Source organism: Scleropages formosus, chromosome 16 (genome assembly GCF_900964775.1).
Source record: "Scleropages formosus chromosome 16, fSclFor1.1, whole genome shotgun sequence".
NCBI classification, from domain to species: Eukaryota; Metazoa; Chordata; class Actinopteri; order Osteoglossiformes; family Osteoglossidae; genus Scleropages; species Scleropages formosus.
This window is the reverse complement of record NC_041821.1, coordinates 211424-230161: the sequence shown is the minus strand read 5'-3', so window position 1 is coordinate 230161 and position 18738 is coordinate 211424. Positions and strand designations below refer to the sequence as shown.

General features: G+C 42.1%; 2 protein-coding genes across 2 annotated transcripts in view; both read right to left on the bottom strand.

Moving 5' to 3' along the window:
* Positions 1-4056, bottom strand: part of LOC108933252 (uncharacterized threonine-rich GPI-anchored glycoprotein PJ4664.02-like) — a gene marked incomplete at its 5' end in the record, with an annotated part of 25973 nt that extends 21917 nt beyond the window's left edge. Inside the window, 4 exon segments of the mRNA XM_029259257.1 lie at positions 711-2197; positions 2342-2824; positions 3320-4014; position 4056. Of these exon segments, the coding sequence (XP_029115090.1) occupies positions 711-2197; positions 2342-2824; positions 3320-4014; position 4056 (2666 nt within the window).
* Positions 4057-6590: 2534 nt separating this feature from the next.
* On the bottom strand, positions 6591-17308 carry LOC114912431 (salivary glue protein Sgs-3-like). The gene is made up of 5 exons (XM_029259256.1): positions 17240-17308; positions 10893-10954; positions 8338-8377; positions 7245-8213; positions 6591-6705 (listed from the first exon to the last, which is right to left on the bottom strand). The coding sequence occupies exons 1-5, from the start codon at positions 17257-17259 to the stop codon at positions 6591-6593; spliced, it is 1206 nt and encodes a 401-aa protein (XP_029115089.1). The 5' UTR covers positions 17260-17308.
* Positions 17309-18738: the final 1430 nt, after the last annotated feature.

Genomic DNA, 18738 nt, shown 5'->3' with positions numbered 1-18738 from the left:
ACATTTGTCGTTGGGGTTGTCGTTGTTTCAGTAGTTGCTGGCGTTGAAGGTGTTACAGTTGTCGTTGGGGTGGCAGTTGTTTCAGTTGTTGTTGGCGTTGAAGGTGTTACAGTTGTCGTTGTAGTGGTAGCTGTTTCAGTAGTAGTTGGAGTTGTAGTTGTCTCGGTTGTGCTTGACTCCACAGTTGTCGTTGGGGTGGTAGTTGTTTTAGTAGTAGTTGGAGTTGTAGTTGTCTCTGTTGTAGACTCCACAGTTGTCGTTGGGGTGCTAGTTGTTTCAGTAGTAGTTGGAGTTGTAGTTGTCTCGGTTGTGGTCGATGTGACAGTTGTCGTTGGGGTTGTCGTTGTTTCAGTAGTTGTTGGCATTGAAGGTGTTACAGTTGTCGTTGGGGTGGCAGTTGTTCAGTAGTAGTTGGAGTTGTAGTAGTCTCGGTTGTGCTTGACTCCACAGTTGTCGTTGGGGTGGTAGTTGTTTTAGTTGTTGTTGGCGTTGAAGGTGTTACAGTTGTCGTTGTAGTGGTAGCTGTTTCAGTAGTAGTTGGAGTTGTAGTTGTCTCGGTTGTGCTTGACTCCAGAGTTGTCGTTGGGGTGGTAGTTGTTTTAGTAGTAGTTGGAGTTGTAGTTGTCTCTGTTGTAGACTCCACAGTTGTCGTTGGGGTTGTCGTTGTTTCAGTAGTTATTGGCATCGAAGGTGTTACAGTTGTCGTTGGGGTGGCAGTTGTTTCAAGTGTTGTGGCCGTTGAAGGTGTTCCAGTTGTCGTTGTAGTGGTAGTTGTTTCAGTCGTTGTTGGAGTTGTCGATGTCTCTGTTGTAGACTCCACAGTTGTCGTTGCGGTGGCAGTTGTTTCAGAAGTACTTGGCGTTGTAGTTGTCTCGGTTGTGGTCGATGTGACAATTGTCGTTGGGGTGGTCGTTGTTTCAGTTGGAGAAGGTGTTGTAGTTGTCTCAGTTGTAGACTCTACACTTGTCGTTGGGGTGGTAGTTGTTTCAGTAGTAGTTGGAGTTGTAGTAGTCTCTGTTGTAGACTCCACAGATGTCGTTGGGGTGGTAGCTGTTTCAGTAGTACTTGGGGTTGAAGCTATCTCTGTTGTAGACTCTACACTTGTCGTTGGGGTGGAAGGTGTTTCAGTTGGAGAGGGCGTTGTAGTTGTCTCAGTTGTAGACTCTACACTTGTCGTTGGGGTGGTAGTTGTTTCAGTAGTAGTTGGAGTTGTAGTTGTCTCGGCTGTGGTCGATGAGACAGTTGTCGCTGGGGTGGTCGTTGTTCCAGTCAGAGAGCGCGTTGTAGTTGTCTCAGTAGCAGACTCTACACTTGTCGTTGGGGTGGCAGTTGTTTCAGTAGTAGTTGGAGTTGTAGTAGTCTCGGTTGTGCTTGACTCCACAGTTGTCGTTGGGGTGGTAGTTGTTTCAGTAGTAGTTGGAGTTGTAGTTGTCTCTGTTGTAGACTCCACAGTTGTCGTTGGGGTGGTAGTTGTTTCAGTCGTAGTTGGAGTTGTTGTTGTCTCGGCTGTGGTCGATGAGACACTTGTCGTTGGGGTGGTAGTTGTTTCAGTAGTTGCTGGCGTTGAAGGTGTTACAGTTGTCGTTGTAGTAGTAGTTGATTCAGTAGTAGTTGGAGTTGTAGTAGTCTCGGTTGTGCTTGACTCTACAGCTGTCGTTGGGGACGTAGTTGTTTCAGTAGTTGTTGGCGTTGAAGGTGTTACAGTTGTCGTTGTAGTGGTAGTTGATTCGATAGTAGTTGGAGTTGTAGTTGTCTCTGTTGTAGACTCCACAGTTGTCGTTGGGGTGGTAGTTGTTTCAGTAGTAGTTGGAGTTGTTGTTGTCTCGGCTGTGGTCGATGAGACACTTGTCGTTGGGGTGGTAGTTGTTTCAGTAGTTGCTGGCGTTGAACGTGTTACAGTTGTCGTTGTGGTGGCAGTTGTTTCAAGTGTTGTGGCCGTTGAAGGTGTTACAGTTGTCGTTGTAGTAGTAGTTGATTCAGTAGTAGTTGGAGTTGTAGTAGTCTCGGTTGTGCTTGACTCTACAGCTGTCGTTGGGGACGTAGTTGTTTCAGTAGTTGTTGGCGTTGAAGGTGTTACAGTTGTCGTTGTAGTGGTAGTTGATTCGGTAGTAGTTGGAGTTGTAGTTGTCTCTGTTGTAGACTCCACAGATGTCGTTGGGGTGGAAGCTGTTTCAGTAGTACTTGGGGTTGAAGCTATCTCTGTTGTAGACTCTACACTTGTCGTTGGGGTGGTAGTTGTTTCAGTAGTAGGTGAAATTGTAGTTGTCTCGGCTGTGGTCGATGAGACAGTTGTCGTTGGGGTGGTCGTTGTTTCAGTAGTTTTTGGCGTTGAAGGTGTTACAGTTGTCGTTGTAGTGGTAGTTGATTCAGTAGTAGTTGGAGTTGTAGTTGTCTCCCCTGTGGTCGATATGACAGTTGTCGTTGGGGTGCTAGTTGCTTCAGTAGTAGTTGGCGTTGTAGTTGTCTCGGTTGTGGTCGATGTGACAGTTGTCGTTGGGGTTGTCGTTGTTTCAGTAGTTATTGGCATCGAAGGTGTTACAGTTGTCGTTGGGGTGGCAGTTGTTTCAAGTGTTGTGGCCGTTGAAGGTGTTCCAGTTGTCGTTGTAGTGGTAGTTGTTTCAGTCGTTGTTGGAGTTGTCGATGTCTCTGTTGTAGACTCCACAGTTGTCGTTGCGGTGGCAGTTGTTTCAGAAGTACTTGGCGTTGAAGTTGTCTCGGTTGTGGTCGATGTGACAATTGTGGTTGGGGTGGTCGTTGTTTCAGTTGGAGAAGGTGTTGTAGTTGTCTCAGTTGTAGACTCTACACTTGTCGTTGGGGTGGTAGTTGTTTCAGTAGTAGTTGGAGTTGTAGTTGTCTCTGTTGTAGACTCCACAGTTGTCGTTGGGGTTGTCGTTGTTTCAGTAGTTGTTGGCCTTGAAGGTGTTACAGTTGTCGTTGGGGTGGTAGTTGTTTCAGTAGTAGTTGGAGTTGTAGTAGTCTCGGTTGTGCTTGACTCCAGAGTTGTCGTTGGGGTGGTAGTTGTTTTAGTAGTAGTTGGAGTTGTAGTTGTCTCTGTTGTAGACTCCACAGTTGTCGTTGGGGTGGTAGTTGTTTCAGTAGTAGTTGGAGTTGTTGTTGTCTCGGCTGTGGTCGATGAGACACTTGTCGTTGGGGTGGTAGTTGTTTCAGTAGTTGCTGGCGTTGAAGGTGTTACAGTTGTCGTTGTAGTAGTAGTTGATTCAGTAGTAGTTGGAGTTGTAGTAGCCTCGGTTGTGCTTGACTCTACAGCTGTCGTTGGGGACGTAGTTGTTTCAGTAGTTGTTGGCGTTGAAGGTGTTACAGTTGTCGTTGTAGTGGTAGTTGATTCGATAGTAGTTGGAGTTGTAGTTGTCTCTGTTGTAGACTCCACAGTTGTCGTTGGGGTGGTAGTTGTTTCAGTAGTAGTTGGAGTTGTTGTTGTCTCGGCTGTGGTCGATGAGACACTTGTCGTTGGGGTGGTAGTTGTTTCAGTAGTTGCTGGCGTTAAAGGTGTTACAGTTGTCGTTTTGGTGGCAGTTGTTTCAAGTGTTGTGGCCGTTGAAGGTGTTACAGTTGTCGTTGTAGTAGTAGTTGATTCAGTAGTAGTTGGAGTTGTAGTAGTCTCGGTTGTGCTTGACTCTACAGCTGTCTTTGGGGTCGTAGTTGTTTCAGTAGTTGTTGGCGTTGAAGGTGTTACAGTTGTCGTTGTAGTGGTAGTTGATTCGGTAGTAGTTGGAGTTGTAGTTGTCTCTGTTGTAGACTCCACAGATGTCGTTGGGGTGGTAGCTGTTTCAGTAGTACTTGGGGTTGAAGCTATCTCTGTTGTAGACTCTACACTTGTCGTTGGGGTGGTAGTTGTTTCAGTAGTAGTTGAAATTGTAGTTGTCTCGGCTGTGGTCGATGAGACAGTTGTCGTTGTGGTGGCAGTTGTTTCAAGTGTTGTGGCCTTTGAAGGTGTTACAGTTGTCGTTGTAGTGGTAGTTGATTCAGTAGTAGTTGGAGTTGTAGTTGTCTCTGTTGTAGACTCCACAGTTGTCGCTGGGGTGGTAGTTGTTTCAGTTGGAGAGGGCGTTGTAGTTGTCTCAGTTGTAGACTCTACACTTGTCGTTGGGGTGGTAGTTGTTTCAGTATTAGTTGAAATTGTAGTTGTCTCGGCTGTGGTCGATGTGACAGTTGTCGTTGGGGTTGTCGTTGTTTCAGTAGTTGCTGGCGTTGAAGGTGTTACAGTTGTCGTTGGGGTGGCAGTTGTTTCAGTTGTTGTTGGCGTTGAAGGTGTTACAGTTGTCGTTGTAGTGGTAGCTGTTTCAGTAGTAGTTGGAGTTGTAGTTGTCTCGGTTGTGCTTGACTCCACAGTTGTCGTTGGGGTGGTAGTTGTTTTAGTAGTAGTTGGAGTTGTAGTTGTCTCTGTTGTAGACTCCACAGTTGTCGTTGGGGTGCTAGTTGTTTCAGTAGTAGTTGGAGTTGTAGTTGTCTCGGTTGTGGTCGATGTGACAGTTGTCGTTGGGGTTGTCGTTGTTTCAGTAGTTGTTGGCATTGAAGGTGTTACAGTTGTCGTTGGGGTGGCAGTTGTTTCAGTAGTAGTTGGAGCTGTAGTAGTCTCGGTTGTGCTTGACTCCACAGTTGTCGTTGGGGTGGTAGTTGTTTTAGTTGTTGTTGGCGTTGAAGGTGTTACAGTTGTCGTTGTAGTGGTAGCTGTTTCAGTAGTAGTCGGAGTTGTAGTTGTCTCGGTTGTGCTTGACTCCAGAGTTGTCGTTGGGGTGGTAGTTGTTTTAGTAGTAGTTGGAGTTGTAGTTGTCTCTGTTGTAGACTCCACAGTTGTCGTTGGGGTTGTCGTTGTTTCAGTAGTTATTGGCATCGAAGGTGTTACAGTTGTCGTTGGGGTGGCAGTTGTTTCAAGTGTTGTGGCCGTTGAAGGTGTTCCAGTTGTCGTTGTAGTGGTAGTTGTTTCAGTCGTTGTTGGAGTTGTCGATGTCTCTGTTGTAGACTCCACAGTTGTCGTTGCGGTGGTAGTTGTTTCAGAAGTTCTTGGCGTTGTAGTTGTCTCGGTTGTGGTCGATGTGACAATTGTCGTTGGGGTGGTCGTTGTTTCAGTTGGAGAAGGTGTTGTAGTTGTCTCAGTTGTAGACTCTACACTTGTCGTTGGGGTGGTAGTTGTTTCAGTAGTAGTTGAAATTGTAGTTGTCTCGGCTGTGGTCGATGAGACAGTTGTCGTTGGGGTGGTCGTTGTTCCAGTCAGAGAGCGCGTTGTAGTTGTCTCAGTAGCAGACTCTACACTTGTCGTTGGGGTGGCAGTTGTTTCAGTAGTAGTTGGAGTTGTAGTAGTCTCGGTTGTGCTTGACTCCACAGTTGTCGTTGGGGTGGTAGTTGTTTTAGTAGTAGTTGGAGTTGTAGTTGTCTCTGTTGTAGACTCCACAGTTGTCGTTGGGGTGGTAGTTGTTTCAGTAGTAGTTGGAGTTGTTGTTGTCTCGGCTGTGGTCGATGAGACACTTGTCGTTGGGGTGGTAGTTGTTTCAGTAGTTGCTGGCGTTGAAGGTGTTACAGTTGTCGTTGTGGTGGCAGTTGTTTCAAGTGTTGTGGCCGTTGAAGGTGTTACAGTTGTCGTTGTAGTAGTAGTTGATTCAGTAGTAGTTGGAGTTGTAGTAGTCTCGGTTGTGCTTGACTCTACAGCTGTCGTTGGGGACGTAGTTGTTTCAGTAGTTGTTGGCGTTGAAGGTGTTACAGTTGTCGTTGTAGTGGTAGTTGATTCGGTAGTAGTTGGAGTTGTAGTTGTCTCTGTTGTAGACTCCACAGATGTCGTTGGGGTGGAAGCTGTTTCAGTAGTACTTGGGGTTGAAGCTATCTCTGTTGTAGACTCTACACTTGTCGTTGGGGTGGAAGGTGTTTCAGTTGGAGAGGGCGTTGTAGTTGTCTCAGTTGTAGACTCTACACTTGTCGTTGGGGTGGTAGTTGTTTCAGTCATAGTTGGAGTTGTAGTTGTCTCGGTTGTGGTCGATGTGACAGTTGTCGTTGGGGTTGTCGTTGTTTCAGTTGTTGTTGGCATTGAAGGTGTTGCAGTTGTCGTTGGGGTTGTCGTTGTTTCAGTAGTTGTTGGCGTTGAAGGTGTTACAGTTGTCGTTGTAGTGGTAGTTGATTCAATAGTAGTTGGAATTGTAGTTGTCTCTGTTGTAGACTCCACAGTTGTCGTTGGGGTGGCAGTTGTTTCAGTAGTAGTTGGAGTTGTAGTAGTCTCGGTTGTGCTTGACTCCACAGTTGTCGTTGGGGTGGTAGTTGTTTTAGTAGTAGTTGGAGTTGTAGTTGTCTCTGTTGTAGACTCCACAGTTGTCGTTGGGGTGGTAGTTGTTTCAGTAGTAGTTGGAGTTGTTGTTGTCTCGGCTGTGGTCGATGAGACACTTGTCGTTGGGGTGGTAGTTGTTTCAGTAGTTGCTGGCGTTGAACGTGTTACAGTTGTCGTTGTGGTGGCAGTTGTTTCAAGTGTTGTGGCCGTTGAAGGTGTTACAGTTGTCGTTGTAGTAGTAGTTGATTCAGTAGTAGTTGGAGTTGTAGTAGTCTCGGTTGTGCTTGACTCTACAGCTGTCGTTGGGGTCGAAGTTGTTTCAGTAGTTGTTGGCGTTGAAGGTGTTACAGTTGTTGTAGTGGTAGTTGATTCGGTAGTAGTTGGAGTTGTAGTTGTCTCTGTTGTAGACTCCACAGATGTTGTTGGGGTGGTAGCTGTTTCAGTAGTAGTTGAAATTGTAGTTGTCTCGGCTGTGGTCGATGAGACAGTTGTCGTTGGGGTGGTCGTTGTTCCAGTCAGAGAGCGCGTTGTAGTTGTCTCAGTAGCAGACTCTACACTTGTCGTTGGGGTGGTAGTTGTTTCAGTCATAGTTGGAGTTGTAGTTGTCTCGGTTGTGGTCGATGTGACAGTTGTCGTTGGGGTTGTCGTTGTTTCAGTTGTTGTTGGCGTTGAAGGTGTTGCAGTTGTCGTTGGGGTGGCAGTTGTTTCAAGTGTTGTGGCCGTTGAAGGTGTTACAGTTGTCGTTGTAGTGGTAGCTGTTTCAGTCGTAGTTGAAGTTGTAGTTGTCTCGGTTGTGGTCGATGAGACACTTGTCGTTGGGGTTGTCGTTGTTTCAGTAGTTTTTGGCGTTGAAGGTGTTACAGTTGTCGTTGTAGTGGTAGTTGATTCAGTAGTAGTTGGAGTTGTAGTTGTCTCCCCTGTGGTCGATATGACAGTTGTCGTTGGGGTGCTAGTTGCTTCAGTAGTAGTTGGCGTTGTAGTTGTCTCGGTTGTGGTCGATGTGACAATTGTCGTTGGGGTGGTCGTTGTTTCAGTCGGAAAAGGTGTTGTAGTTGTCTCAGTTGTAGACTCTACACTTGTCGTTGGGGTGGTAGTTGTTTCAGTAGTAGGTGGAGTTGTAGTTGTCTCGGCTGTGGTCGATATGACAGTTGTCGTTGTAGTGGTAGTTGATTCAGTAGTAGGTGGAGTTGTAGTTGTCTCGGCTGTGGTCGATGTGACAGTTGTCGTTGGGGTTGTCGTTGTTTCAGTAGTTGCTGGCGTTGAAGGTGTTACAGTTGTCGTTGTAGTGGTAATTGATTCAGTAGTAGTTGAGGTTGTAGTTGTCTCGGTTGTGGTCGATGAGACACTTGTCGTCGGGGTGGTAGTTGTTTCAGTAGTAGTTGGAGTTGTCTCGGTTGTGGTCGATGTGACAGTTGTCGTCGGGGTGGTCGTTGTTTCAGTAGTTGTTGGAGTTGTAGTTGTCTCAGTTGTCGATTCTACACTTGTCGTTGGGTTGGTAGTTGTTTCAGTAGTAGTTGGCCTTGTAGTTGTCTCGGTTGTGGTCGATGTGACAGTTGTCGTTGGGGTTGTCGTTGTTTCAGTAGTTGTTGGCGTTAAAGGTGTTGCAGTTGTCGTTGTAGTGGTAGTTGTTTCAGTCGTAGTTGGAGACGTAGTAGTCTTGGTTGTGGTCGATGTGCCAGTTGTCGTTGGGGTGGTCGTTGTTTCAGTAGTAGCTGGAGTTGCAGTTGTCTCCATGTTGGTCGATATTACAGGTGTCGTTGGAGTGGCAGTTGTTTCACTCATTGTGGGAGTTGTCGTTGTTTCGGTTGTGGTTGATGTGACAGTTGTCGTTGGGGTGGGAGTTGTTTCAGTAGTTGTGGGAGTTGTAGTTGTTGTTACCATGGCAGTAGTAGTTGCTGTTTCTGATGTTAGTGCAGATGTCAGTGTTGTTTCATTACTTGCCCTGGAATAAAATGAAAAAAAAAAAAAAATCAGGCTTCTGCCTTTTCATATCTTAAGATATACTTTGTCTACATTTATGTTTATTGTATATACATATGTTGTCTTTAAGGTGAGAAAGTACTTACGATTGTCCTGTGACAGCAGCGTTTTTCCTCTGCATGAATGCTGTGGTTGACAGGAAAAAGAGCACATTTTGATTTAAAACGTGTCCAGATACGCTGCAGACAGATTTTACTTCATGATATTGTCAAATATCCTTATCGTGTATTTTTCTATAGTATGAAATCAAATTCTGAAGGGACAATTTGCACTTCTGCATGTGAGCTATAAGGTCTACATAGATTTGTTAGTGTGAACTAGTCGTGTGGTACTGGTCAAACTGCATCCTTAGACTCATTGACTGTACTTCAGGAATGGTTTGTCCTTGTCTCCATCTCTCTCTCTGTTGTTGACGCATGTTTGTGTACTCTAAGTTGTGTCATCTTTTAGGAAAGCGTCCGAAAAATTAATGAATGTAATTGTGTTTGCTGTGAATTGAAACTCCATAGTATGACCCCTATGCCCTTCAAAATTCTTAGCCAGGTGTGTGTTAACTCACAGAATCATCACAGAATCAGTGAATTTTTTTTCTTTGGACTGCACAGGTTTACTGAGTAGACATTGAAATACATGTTCTGAGTTTGATGAAATACCTCTGCATATGTTCATCCTTTTCCTTTCCTAACAGTGGTGCGAGCTTTATGTGCCCGCACACAGACACACAGGTCTGGGGTTGTTCTTCAACACTGCCAATATACAGGCGTCCCTCACATAATGAGCACAGTCCCTTGCTTGAACACTTTTTACCTCACATCTCCTCAATTGTTGGGTTAGTAGCATATTCGAATCCAGCTGAGAATGCGCAGACTTTAAATTATTCTCAAATAAATCAATTTGTTTTCCTTGCATGTTCCAGTACATTTGGATTAGTGCAGCAGTTCACTCGCTACACCCCAGCCAGACTGCTACGCTCCTCCACTCTGCCTGTTTGGTGATCCCACCCACGAAAAGTCCAAAATCCAAAGCACAATGGGTTCCAATTCTGGTTCCAATGCGGTAGAATGACCCCCCTCCCACTCAGAACTGCTGAATTTCTCTCTACATTTAAAAAAGTCCCAAAACGCATCTTTTTCAGGCTCACTTCCCCTGATCTCTTAAGTGCACGATAGAAGTGGAAATGTTTTTGTTTAATTTTTCTAAGAAATTGTTGAATTTTGGGTAAACCTTTATGCAACTACTTGTGTGATGTGTACTGATTCATACTGTTGATTGTGACTGTACTGAGACTGTATTCTAGAATCACATATCTGCATCCAAATCTCTCCTCTTGTTGATGTAATGCACTCATTGCATTTTTCTCTGATATATATATTGCTTTTGAGAAAAGCATCTGCTCAATGGATAAATGTAAATGTAAATGTAGTACTGTCAACAACTTTCTACACACAAATGTGTAAAGAACAGAAAAAGGACCTCACACTTTGACATTCATATGCATGTTCACAGAGACTCTCAAGTCTCTGGACAGTTATGAGGTGACAAACCAGGTGACTAGTCACCTATTGAGAGGCCTACTGCATTTTACTGTGGGACAGTCTGTTTGCCAAAATTTTCCTGCAGAACTGTGTGAGCTAACTTGAGACTCTAGCAGTAATTTCAGGTTATTATCTTCAGAAACATGCATGCACACACATACACAGTCTGAAACTGCTTGTCCCAAACGGGGTTGCGGGGAGCCGGAGCCCAACCCGGCAATACAGGGCATAAGGCAGGAAGGGGAGAGGACACACCCAGGACAGGACACCAAGCAGGACTTGAACCCCCGACCCACCGGAAAGCAGGACCTGGTCCAACCCACTGCGCCACTGCATCCCCCTATGTAATACATGAGTTTTTTTTTTAAAAAATTTCACCAGAAATTGTATTAAAATAAAACTTAGTTTAACATCACAGAAGATAAAAATATGTTGTCTCTTACAAACTCTTATAAAATGTTTATCGTTGATCAGTTCTTCCATGGGCAACATTGCTCATGTTGTTATTTATCACCAACAGTGAGGAATACAACACAAGAACTATAAACACTGTCCAAGTGAGTCTCTGTTCTGGTGTGTTTTTTACTCCCAACTAATGACTACGTTTCGAAATGCAGGCCAAGATTGTTTCACAGCTATTCATTTTTGATGATATGCATCTGCAGAATATCGAGTTAGTTACACACAAGACTGCTTAAATATGGCAAAACAAAATTAACTCTTAAATATATTGCTGATTATTAACTGCTAAGATATTTTACGCATGGATTGTACTGAGGGCTCTCGCTGAAAGAATTTTTTACATGCTCTGTAACTTGCTGAACTTTAGTCGTGTTTCTGTAATAAACTAGGTGCAGTTTAAAATGACTGCAGTATTTCTTTCTGCAAATAATTTGAGATAACAAATATCTGAGGTGTCTGCACTTGCCCAGGCAAGCTGGACTGGAACAGTACATTCTTCTCACATTTTCATACTATTGAACTTTACATTTTGCCACCCGAAACTCTTTCCACATGAACTACTCAGACTATTGAGAAGGTTTGCTCAAAACTGTTAGTATTGTTTTGAAACTGATCCCATCTTGACTGTGAAAAGTATTACTCACCTAATAGCAGCAGAAGAAGCATTGGTATTGCCCTCATTCCCACAGGCATGAATTGGGGAAATCTGAAAATCAAAAACAAACTGTTACATGTAATTTAATTGCCTACAATTACATATTATAAGTTACAGAAATTTTTAACAGTAGTTGTGACTTTTTATTGTGAAGTCCTGTAATGCTCTAAAGACCACGGTCCAAACTACTGAGGACACAATATATCACTATCCCCGTCACTGCCGTCTCCATGAGGGGACAGTAGTGAGAATAGCCTTTCTCTGTACAGAGCAGATGGTAGGAGACTGATCCAGGACTGTGTTCATTGTTCACTTTTCACTACTCCACCTTGTGGCTGGAAACGCTCAGGACTTGATCAACCCCTACACAGCAAACCATAGCCTTTCGCTCATCTATTTCTGCTTGCTTGGTAGTCCCACGCACAAAAAGTAAAGCACAGAGGTTCTCAGTTATGGCTCTCTTGTGGTGGACTGACCTCCCCCTCTCCCTCAGGACTGCTGAAACTCTGCCTACATTCAAGAAGGGTGTGAAAAGTCACCTTTTCCGGATTCACTTCGCCCATGATCTCTCAAGCTCATGTATGGTGTAAATGTTCATGCACCATAACTTTTTGATCATGCCCAGATAAGCCTTTCCACAGCTGCTACTCCTGTATTATATGTAAATGTATGTGTATCCACACACACACACACACACACACACAAAAAGTCTGAAATCACTTGTCCCAAGCAGGGTCACAGCAAACCGGAGCCTAACCTAGCAACACAGGGCACAAGGCTTGAGGGGACACACGCAGGACAGGACACCAGTCCATTACAGGCACCCCAAGCAGGGCTCAAACCCAAATCCATCAAAGAGCGGGACCTAGCCAAATCTGCTGCGCCACTATGGCCCCTGTTTGTGTACCTTTTTATAAAGAAAAAAAATTGTAGGAAGGTGATCAGGATTCATTTATTCTGTTTTATGCACCTTCTCATGTGCATAACAAAGTGGAAAGAAACATACTAGGTTTATTTAAGAATCACATATCTGCAGCTATGTCACTCTTTCTCCTAATGTAATGCACAAATTGTATTTTCTCTGAGATGTACGTCACTTTCAAAAAAAGCGTCTGCTAAATGAATAAATGTAAATGTATTAAAATGTGGAGGATGTGTACGTTCTTCAGCTGAGTCTGCACAAATGCACAAGTAGTAAAAAAAAGTATTGTAGCATTACTAACAAATATTTATCATTAGATTGCAGCATTTTGTCACGAGATTAAGGCTTTTTGTACACTAAGAGCCACTGTGTTCAGATTAATGTTAATAGGCTAGATGTAAACAGGAAATAGACTGAAACCAATAAGGAAGAAAATCCACATGTATCTCTGTTTGAAATTGTGTGATACGTGCTGTGATGCTCCTGTACTCAATAAAAAGCCTAATGTATGGAAAAAGTGTGAGCCAGTACAGCAGTTCTTCATTTAATGAGGTCCTCAGACATACATAAGGGATGAGTGTTTAAAGGTAAATGTTACTTTATAAACCCATAAGTCAGTAAACAGTTTCAAAGGATGAGAATGAAGTATTCTGCAGTTTAACACTTGTTGCAAACTGAAAAGGGTTCTTCAAAAACTACGCCACACCATATAAATCATATAAAAACATAATATTGAAAAGAATGTCCACCAGCCAGAACAGACAGAGTTAGGTTTGTTATATGAAGGCAGAACAGTGTTATAATTTCTGCTTTTCAAGGTTTGCACTGTGTTCATGTTGCTGAAGATGTGAATTTGTTGAAAGGGCGATTGTGGCAACACAGAAACTTAAATAATAAATAACTAGGTTACATTTATATTTACATTTATTTATTTAGCAGATGCTTTTGTCCAAAGCGACTTCCAGTGAACTCTATGTAGTGTTATCAGCCCACACATTCACCAAGGCGACTTACTGCTAGATATACTACTATGGGTCACTCATCCATGCACCAGTGAAACACACACTCTTTCTGTCACTCACATGGGTTAACTAGAACAGCATGTCTAAATAAAAAAGGAAGATAAAACTTTCCTGCCCATTCAACACCTTTTCACACAGAGCTTAAATATCGGTGAGTCCGATACGATTCTGCTAAAAGCCACTCCGCACGGATATGATTATTATCATAAATCTCGTTCTGGACCGTCTTCTTCTCGAGGAATTTAGTAACTTTATAACTGATTTAGTCTCACGACAAAATAATCATGATGGGTGATTTCCATATTCATATAGACGTGTCATTTCATACATACTCTCGGCTGATAGTTTACGTCTCTCTTAAACTCCGTCGCGTCGGTTTTACTCAAGTTGTTTCCGGTCCTACTCATCATTCCCGTAACCATACGCTCGATTTCGTCATAACCTATGGTGTAGATGTTCATCATGTTAATATTATTCCTTTAAACGAAGCTATTTCTGATCATTACTTATTAACCTTTGATCTGTACGGTACCTGCCGGTGCCGTCCTACCACAGTAAGACCAAAATCATGTGGCAAACTGATAAAATACTACTGCTAAAATTGTTGATTACATCAGAAGCTCTGATTTTGCAACCACCAGCATAGATATTGATCAGATAGTTTTAGATTATAATTCGGAGGTAAAATTCGCACTAGACTCTGTGGCTCCACCAAAAACTTCGAACTGTAAGAAACTCGCCCTGGTTCAACGAATCAACTCGTGCAATAAAGTTAGAATGTCGTAAATTAGAGCGTAAATGGCGTTCAACTAAAGTAAACGTTTATTATGTAGCGCTACTGTAGCCTGGTCCGATTGTCTAAAAAAATATAAAAAGGCATTTTTTCATGCCAGATCCGAATACTACGCAAAGCTAATTGATGAAAATCACAACACAAGAACCCTCACTTCCTGTTTAATACCATCACTTACTTATTAACTGGTAAACACAAAGACAAACAATGTATTTCTGCTACCATTATGAATTTATGTCGTTTTTCAATAAGAAATTAGAGAATATCCTCAAATCTATGATGCCCTCTAATTCGGTTTTAGCCAGCATAAGCGCTTCTGACGATGATTGATAATATTAGTTGTTTGCACCATCTCAGTAGCTTCGACGTAATAACTAGAGGAAATTACCATGCTAATTCGCTCTATGAAAGGTACTACCTGTGCTTTAGACCCAGTCCCCACCAAATTACTGAAAGCTGCAGTTTCCGTGCTTGCAGACCCTATTGACACTATTGTTAATATTGTGAATACGTCGTTACTAAATGGCTGTGTTCCAAAAGCTTTTAAAATCAGTTATTATACCCCTACTAAAGAAATCGGATCTGGACTGTAAGAACCCATGTAATAATTATTATAGACCTATCTCCAATCTACCATTTTTATCCAAAATTCTAGGAAAAATTGTAGCTTCCCTAATCGTAAAATATCTTAATCACCATAATATATTTGAAAAATTTCAGTCTGGTTTCCACACTGGTCACAGCACTGAAACGGCACTTACACATGTTGTTAATAATATTCTCTCCTCTTCTGATGTTGGTCAGATCTCTATTCTTATGTTACTGGACTTGAGTGCTGCATTCGATACTGTAGACCATAGTATCCTGCTGAGTAGACTTGAAAACCTGGTTTGACTAAGAGGTACCGTTCTGAAGTGGTTTGACTCATATTTAGCTAACCATGAACAATTTGTATTAAAATCTGATGACTGCACCCCCTCCATTTCAACTAAGGTTCAGTATGGTGTGCCACAGGGCTCTGTGTTGGGACCATTACTGTTCTCACTCTATATGTTACCATTGGGTGACATTATTCGCAAACACAATGTGAATTTCCATTCATATGCCGATGACACACAGCTATATATTGTTTAAGCCTGATGATCCATCACATGTGGTGTCTTTAGTAATTGTTTTACCAGTATAAAATTATGGATGAGTAAAAATTTTTTATCTCTAAAATCTCTGCCAGTAAAACAGAGGTACTTCTGGTGGGTGGTGATGCCAAAACTCTCAACATAATCACGCCAATCTTTGCAACAAATGGTATTATTTTCAAGTGTATGGATTGTGTCAAGGATTTGGGTGCCCTGTTGGATGGGAAGCTGTCATTTGTATCTCATGTAAATGTTGTGACTAAATCGTGCTTCCTTCAGTTAAGAAACATAGCTAAATTAAGGCGATTCCTATGTAGATGGGATGCTGAGAAACTGGTTCGTGCTTTTGTCTCAAGCAGGCTGGACTATTGTAATGCTTTTTGTCAGGTTGTCTATACCAGACTGTATCCAGGCTACAGCTGGTACAAAATACTGCTGCGAGAATTGTCACTAGAACTAGGAAGTAAGACCATATAACACCGGTACTTAAATCATTACATTGTCTTCCAGTCACATTTAGAGTTGATTATAAATCTTGCTGGGGGGTGCGGTGGCGCAGTGGGTTGGACCACAGTCCCGCTCTCTGGTGCATCTGGGGTTTGAGTCCTGCTTGGGGTGCCTTGCAACGGATTGGCATCCTGTCCTGGGTGTGCCCCCTCCCCCTCCGGCCTTATGCCCTGTGTTACCGGGTAGGCTGCGACCCCGTATGGGACAAGCGGTTCTGAAACTGTGTGTATACATCCTACTTTTGACCTATAAGGCAGTACATGGCATTGCTCCGGCTTACCTTTGTGAGATTACACACACACACACACACACACACACACATTTTCTGATGATTAATGATTAAATTACTAACTCTGTTCTTTGTTCTTGTTAAACACTGCCTCACTACATAAGACCCAAGGAGGCCAGCCAGTGGTGACAGATGAATCCCATATTGACTGAAGATGATGAACAACTACCATGATGGACGAGACATTCCATACTGAGCTGGGGATTCAAGATACCTTCTAGCAACAATATCATTCTTACTTGTTAACTGGCTTAGAATTGTTACTAAATCTAGAATGCCCAGCAGGGGTGGACAACCACTGGCCCTTGGACCCCCAGAGGTTTTTTCTCCCTCAACCTTCTGTTTGGAGTTTTTCTTCCTTTCCCGGTGACCAGTAGGCATACTTATAGCTCTATAAAAGTATTTTATTATGGTAGCCATTAGTCGACTGTCTTCTTTGCTTCTTATCTCGTGTATTTGTTTTTCTTGCCTTATGCCTGTGTTAACAGCATGAACAGCACTGTGGCAACAGTGGAGTCATTCAGGTTCCTGGGCACTACCATCTCACAGGACCTGAAGTGGGAGTTCTACATAGACTCCATTGTGAAGAAGGCCCAGCAGAGGTTGTACTTCCTTCGCCAGCTGAGGAAGTTCAACCTGCCACAGGAGCTACTGATGCAATTCTACTCTGCAGTCATCGAGTCTGTCCTCTGCACTTCTATAACTGTCTGGTTTGACTCAGCTACAAAATCAGACATCAGAAGATTACAGCGGATAGTTCGGAAGAATCATCGGCACATCCCCCCAGCTCTCCAAAAACTGTACTCGTCCAGAGTCAGTAAAAGGGCTAGCAAAATCATTCTAGACCCCTCACATCCAGGCCACTTCCTCTTCGAACCTTTGCCATCTGGCCAGCGCTACAGAGCACTGAGCACCAGGAGAGCCAGGCACAAGAAAAGTTTCTTTCCTCAGGCCATCTACCTCATGAACAGCTAAATCCCCCCTAGAGAGTAAACCAGTGCAATACACAACGCTATATATATTTATATCTATTTATCACATCATATGTCTTACTCACATTCCCTTGCATTTGTATAGAACATACCTGTACATAAATATAGTCTAGTGACTATTTTTTGTATATTGTGTACTTTATATTTTTCTATATTTTTATATAATTTTTATCCTTTATTCACATATTCTATCTTCTCATCTGTGTCTTGTCACTGTCACTCTGTCTGTGCTGTGGAAGTTTCTGTCACCAAGACAAATTCCTTGTATGTGTGAACATACTTGGCAATAAAGCTCGTTCTGATTCTGATTCTGATTAAAGCACTCTGTGTTACTGCTTGAGAAGAGCACTCTATAAAAATGAAAATAAATAAAAATAACAGATCAGACTCTTTACATAGTTTCAAAGTCATTTTTAGATCATGAGTAAAACCGAAGTCCATGACAATGTGTAAAACGTGGGCAAAAGTGATGGTCAGCAATTTCTTGAAAAATAAATTGATTTATATATAAAACTGACACCATACATACAGAAGTGTAAACTGGATGAGATGCAAATCCAGAGTAACCGTAATATGAGGATTTATTTGGAAAGCAGTATGAGGTCAAGTGTAGGACCAACTTAAATTTTCCTGCTGTAAACTGCAAAGATGATGTCAATGTAAAAAATAACTTACCCCCACTCCTGTATCCTCATACAGCTGTAAACCCCAAGCAAATCCTCCTGGTTGCTTCAGTTATTGTAGAACTTCTAAGGTGCTTTTAAAATGAACTCAAGTTTCAACACGAAGTCAACAGGCCTGTTTTGCACCTCTGCTCTAGGTAGCAGTATTTGGGAGAGGTTTTATACGACAATGGGACTCATTTCAGGGTGGGAAGACATCCAAGCTCAGATGAATGCATTTAAAAAATGTACCTGTGACATCGTGAAGAAAAACAGATGGGATGGAAATCAAATAACTGCATGCCATTCAAGGGGTGGGGATTGAACCACACAATCTAAAATTATCATCTAACATTGATTGCTATGTATTTTAATAGAGAAAACTTTATCTAGCAACCACATATAATAGCTCCTCTACTATCAAGCAAGTTCTTATACCACAGCTGTGTTACTGGAGTACTGTTTTACACGTTTTGCAGTAATACGTCTTATTTGTTCATATTTAAAACTAAGTTTCACTGACATATTTGTTGTGTTTACCAGGAGAAGTAGTGTCCCTTGTTTTGTGTCCTGCACTGTAAAATTACAGAATAATCATAATAAATACACTGCATACTGTATCAAATATCACATAATGTTAGAAGGTAAATAGTTGAACATCTATTTAAAAGTCTGGCAATGAGTTCTTAAAAAAGTAGTTTTATATGGTTGAGAAACATCTCCCATTAGGAAAGATATATAAAAAGCTTTGGAAAACAGGAACAATAAAGTAGTTTCAGACCAATCAGTATAATTAAATTCCTTTTGTATAGTTATATTCCTTTACTTTGATATTCATGACAACAGACACTACGTGAGTTATGTTGTAAAGAATTCTTCTTTAATGCATATTTAAAGGTATGGACAATAAAAACTGTTCAAATAGTTTTGTTGACAGATTTTTTTTTTGTTTTTTTGAAAATAGAAGCTCCATATCTTGATAGCTGAAAAGACAAAGGCTGGCATGGTTGCTTTTGTTCCAGACCAATATTATGACATTGCAGGAGCAGTAGTCTGCAAAGGTTTTCTTTCAGAAACAGACCATGTCATACTACTAAAAGACAGTATGTAGTGGTATTGAGGAAGACAGAAAAGGTGGTCATGCTTGGAAGCTTCAACTTGCACCTACACTGGAACTCTGGAGAAGGTAATAAACAAACTAATGGTGAGTTACAAAGAAAACCTGTTCGACAACAATACAGAGTATCAGCGTAACAGCATTCTGAAATTTGCTTTCCTGTTTATACATACTAGTTCAAGAATTTTAATATTAATTATAAATAAGATGATAAATATAACATGAATGAATGCTAATATCAGTTATATAGAGGGAATGGATTGAACTTTATCAATGAACATCTCTCATTCTCAGTTTGGTGGTTAGAACAGATACGGATCCTGTGACTAATGGCAGCTAAATTGGAAAAATGTTGATGTGAAAGACAATAACCCTGCAGTTAGATGTGATTAGCG

Excerpts from the sequence above, each read along its gene's own strand:
- LOC114912431 (XM_029259256.1), bottom strand. The coding sequence starts at position 17,259 with ATGAGGATACAGGAGTGGGG. Across the intron at positions 8,378-10,892 it reads GCTTCTTCTGCTGCTATTAG|CATTCATGCAGAGGAAAAAC; the intron begins GTGAGTAATACT and ends TGTCAACCACAG. Across the intron at positions 8,214-8,337 it reads GCTGCTGTCACAGGACAATC|GGCAAGTAATGAAACAACAC; the intron begins GTAAGTACTTTC and ends ATTTTATTCCAG.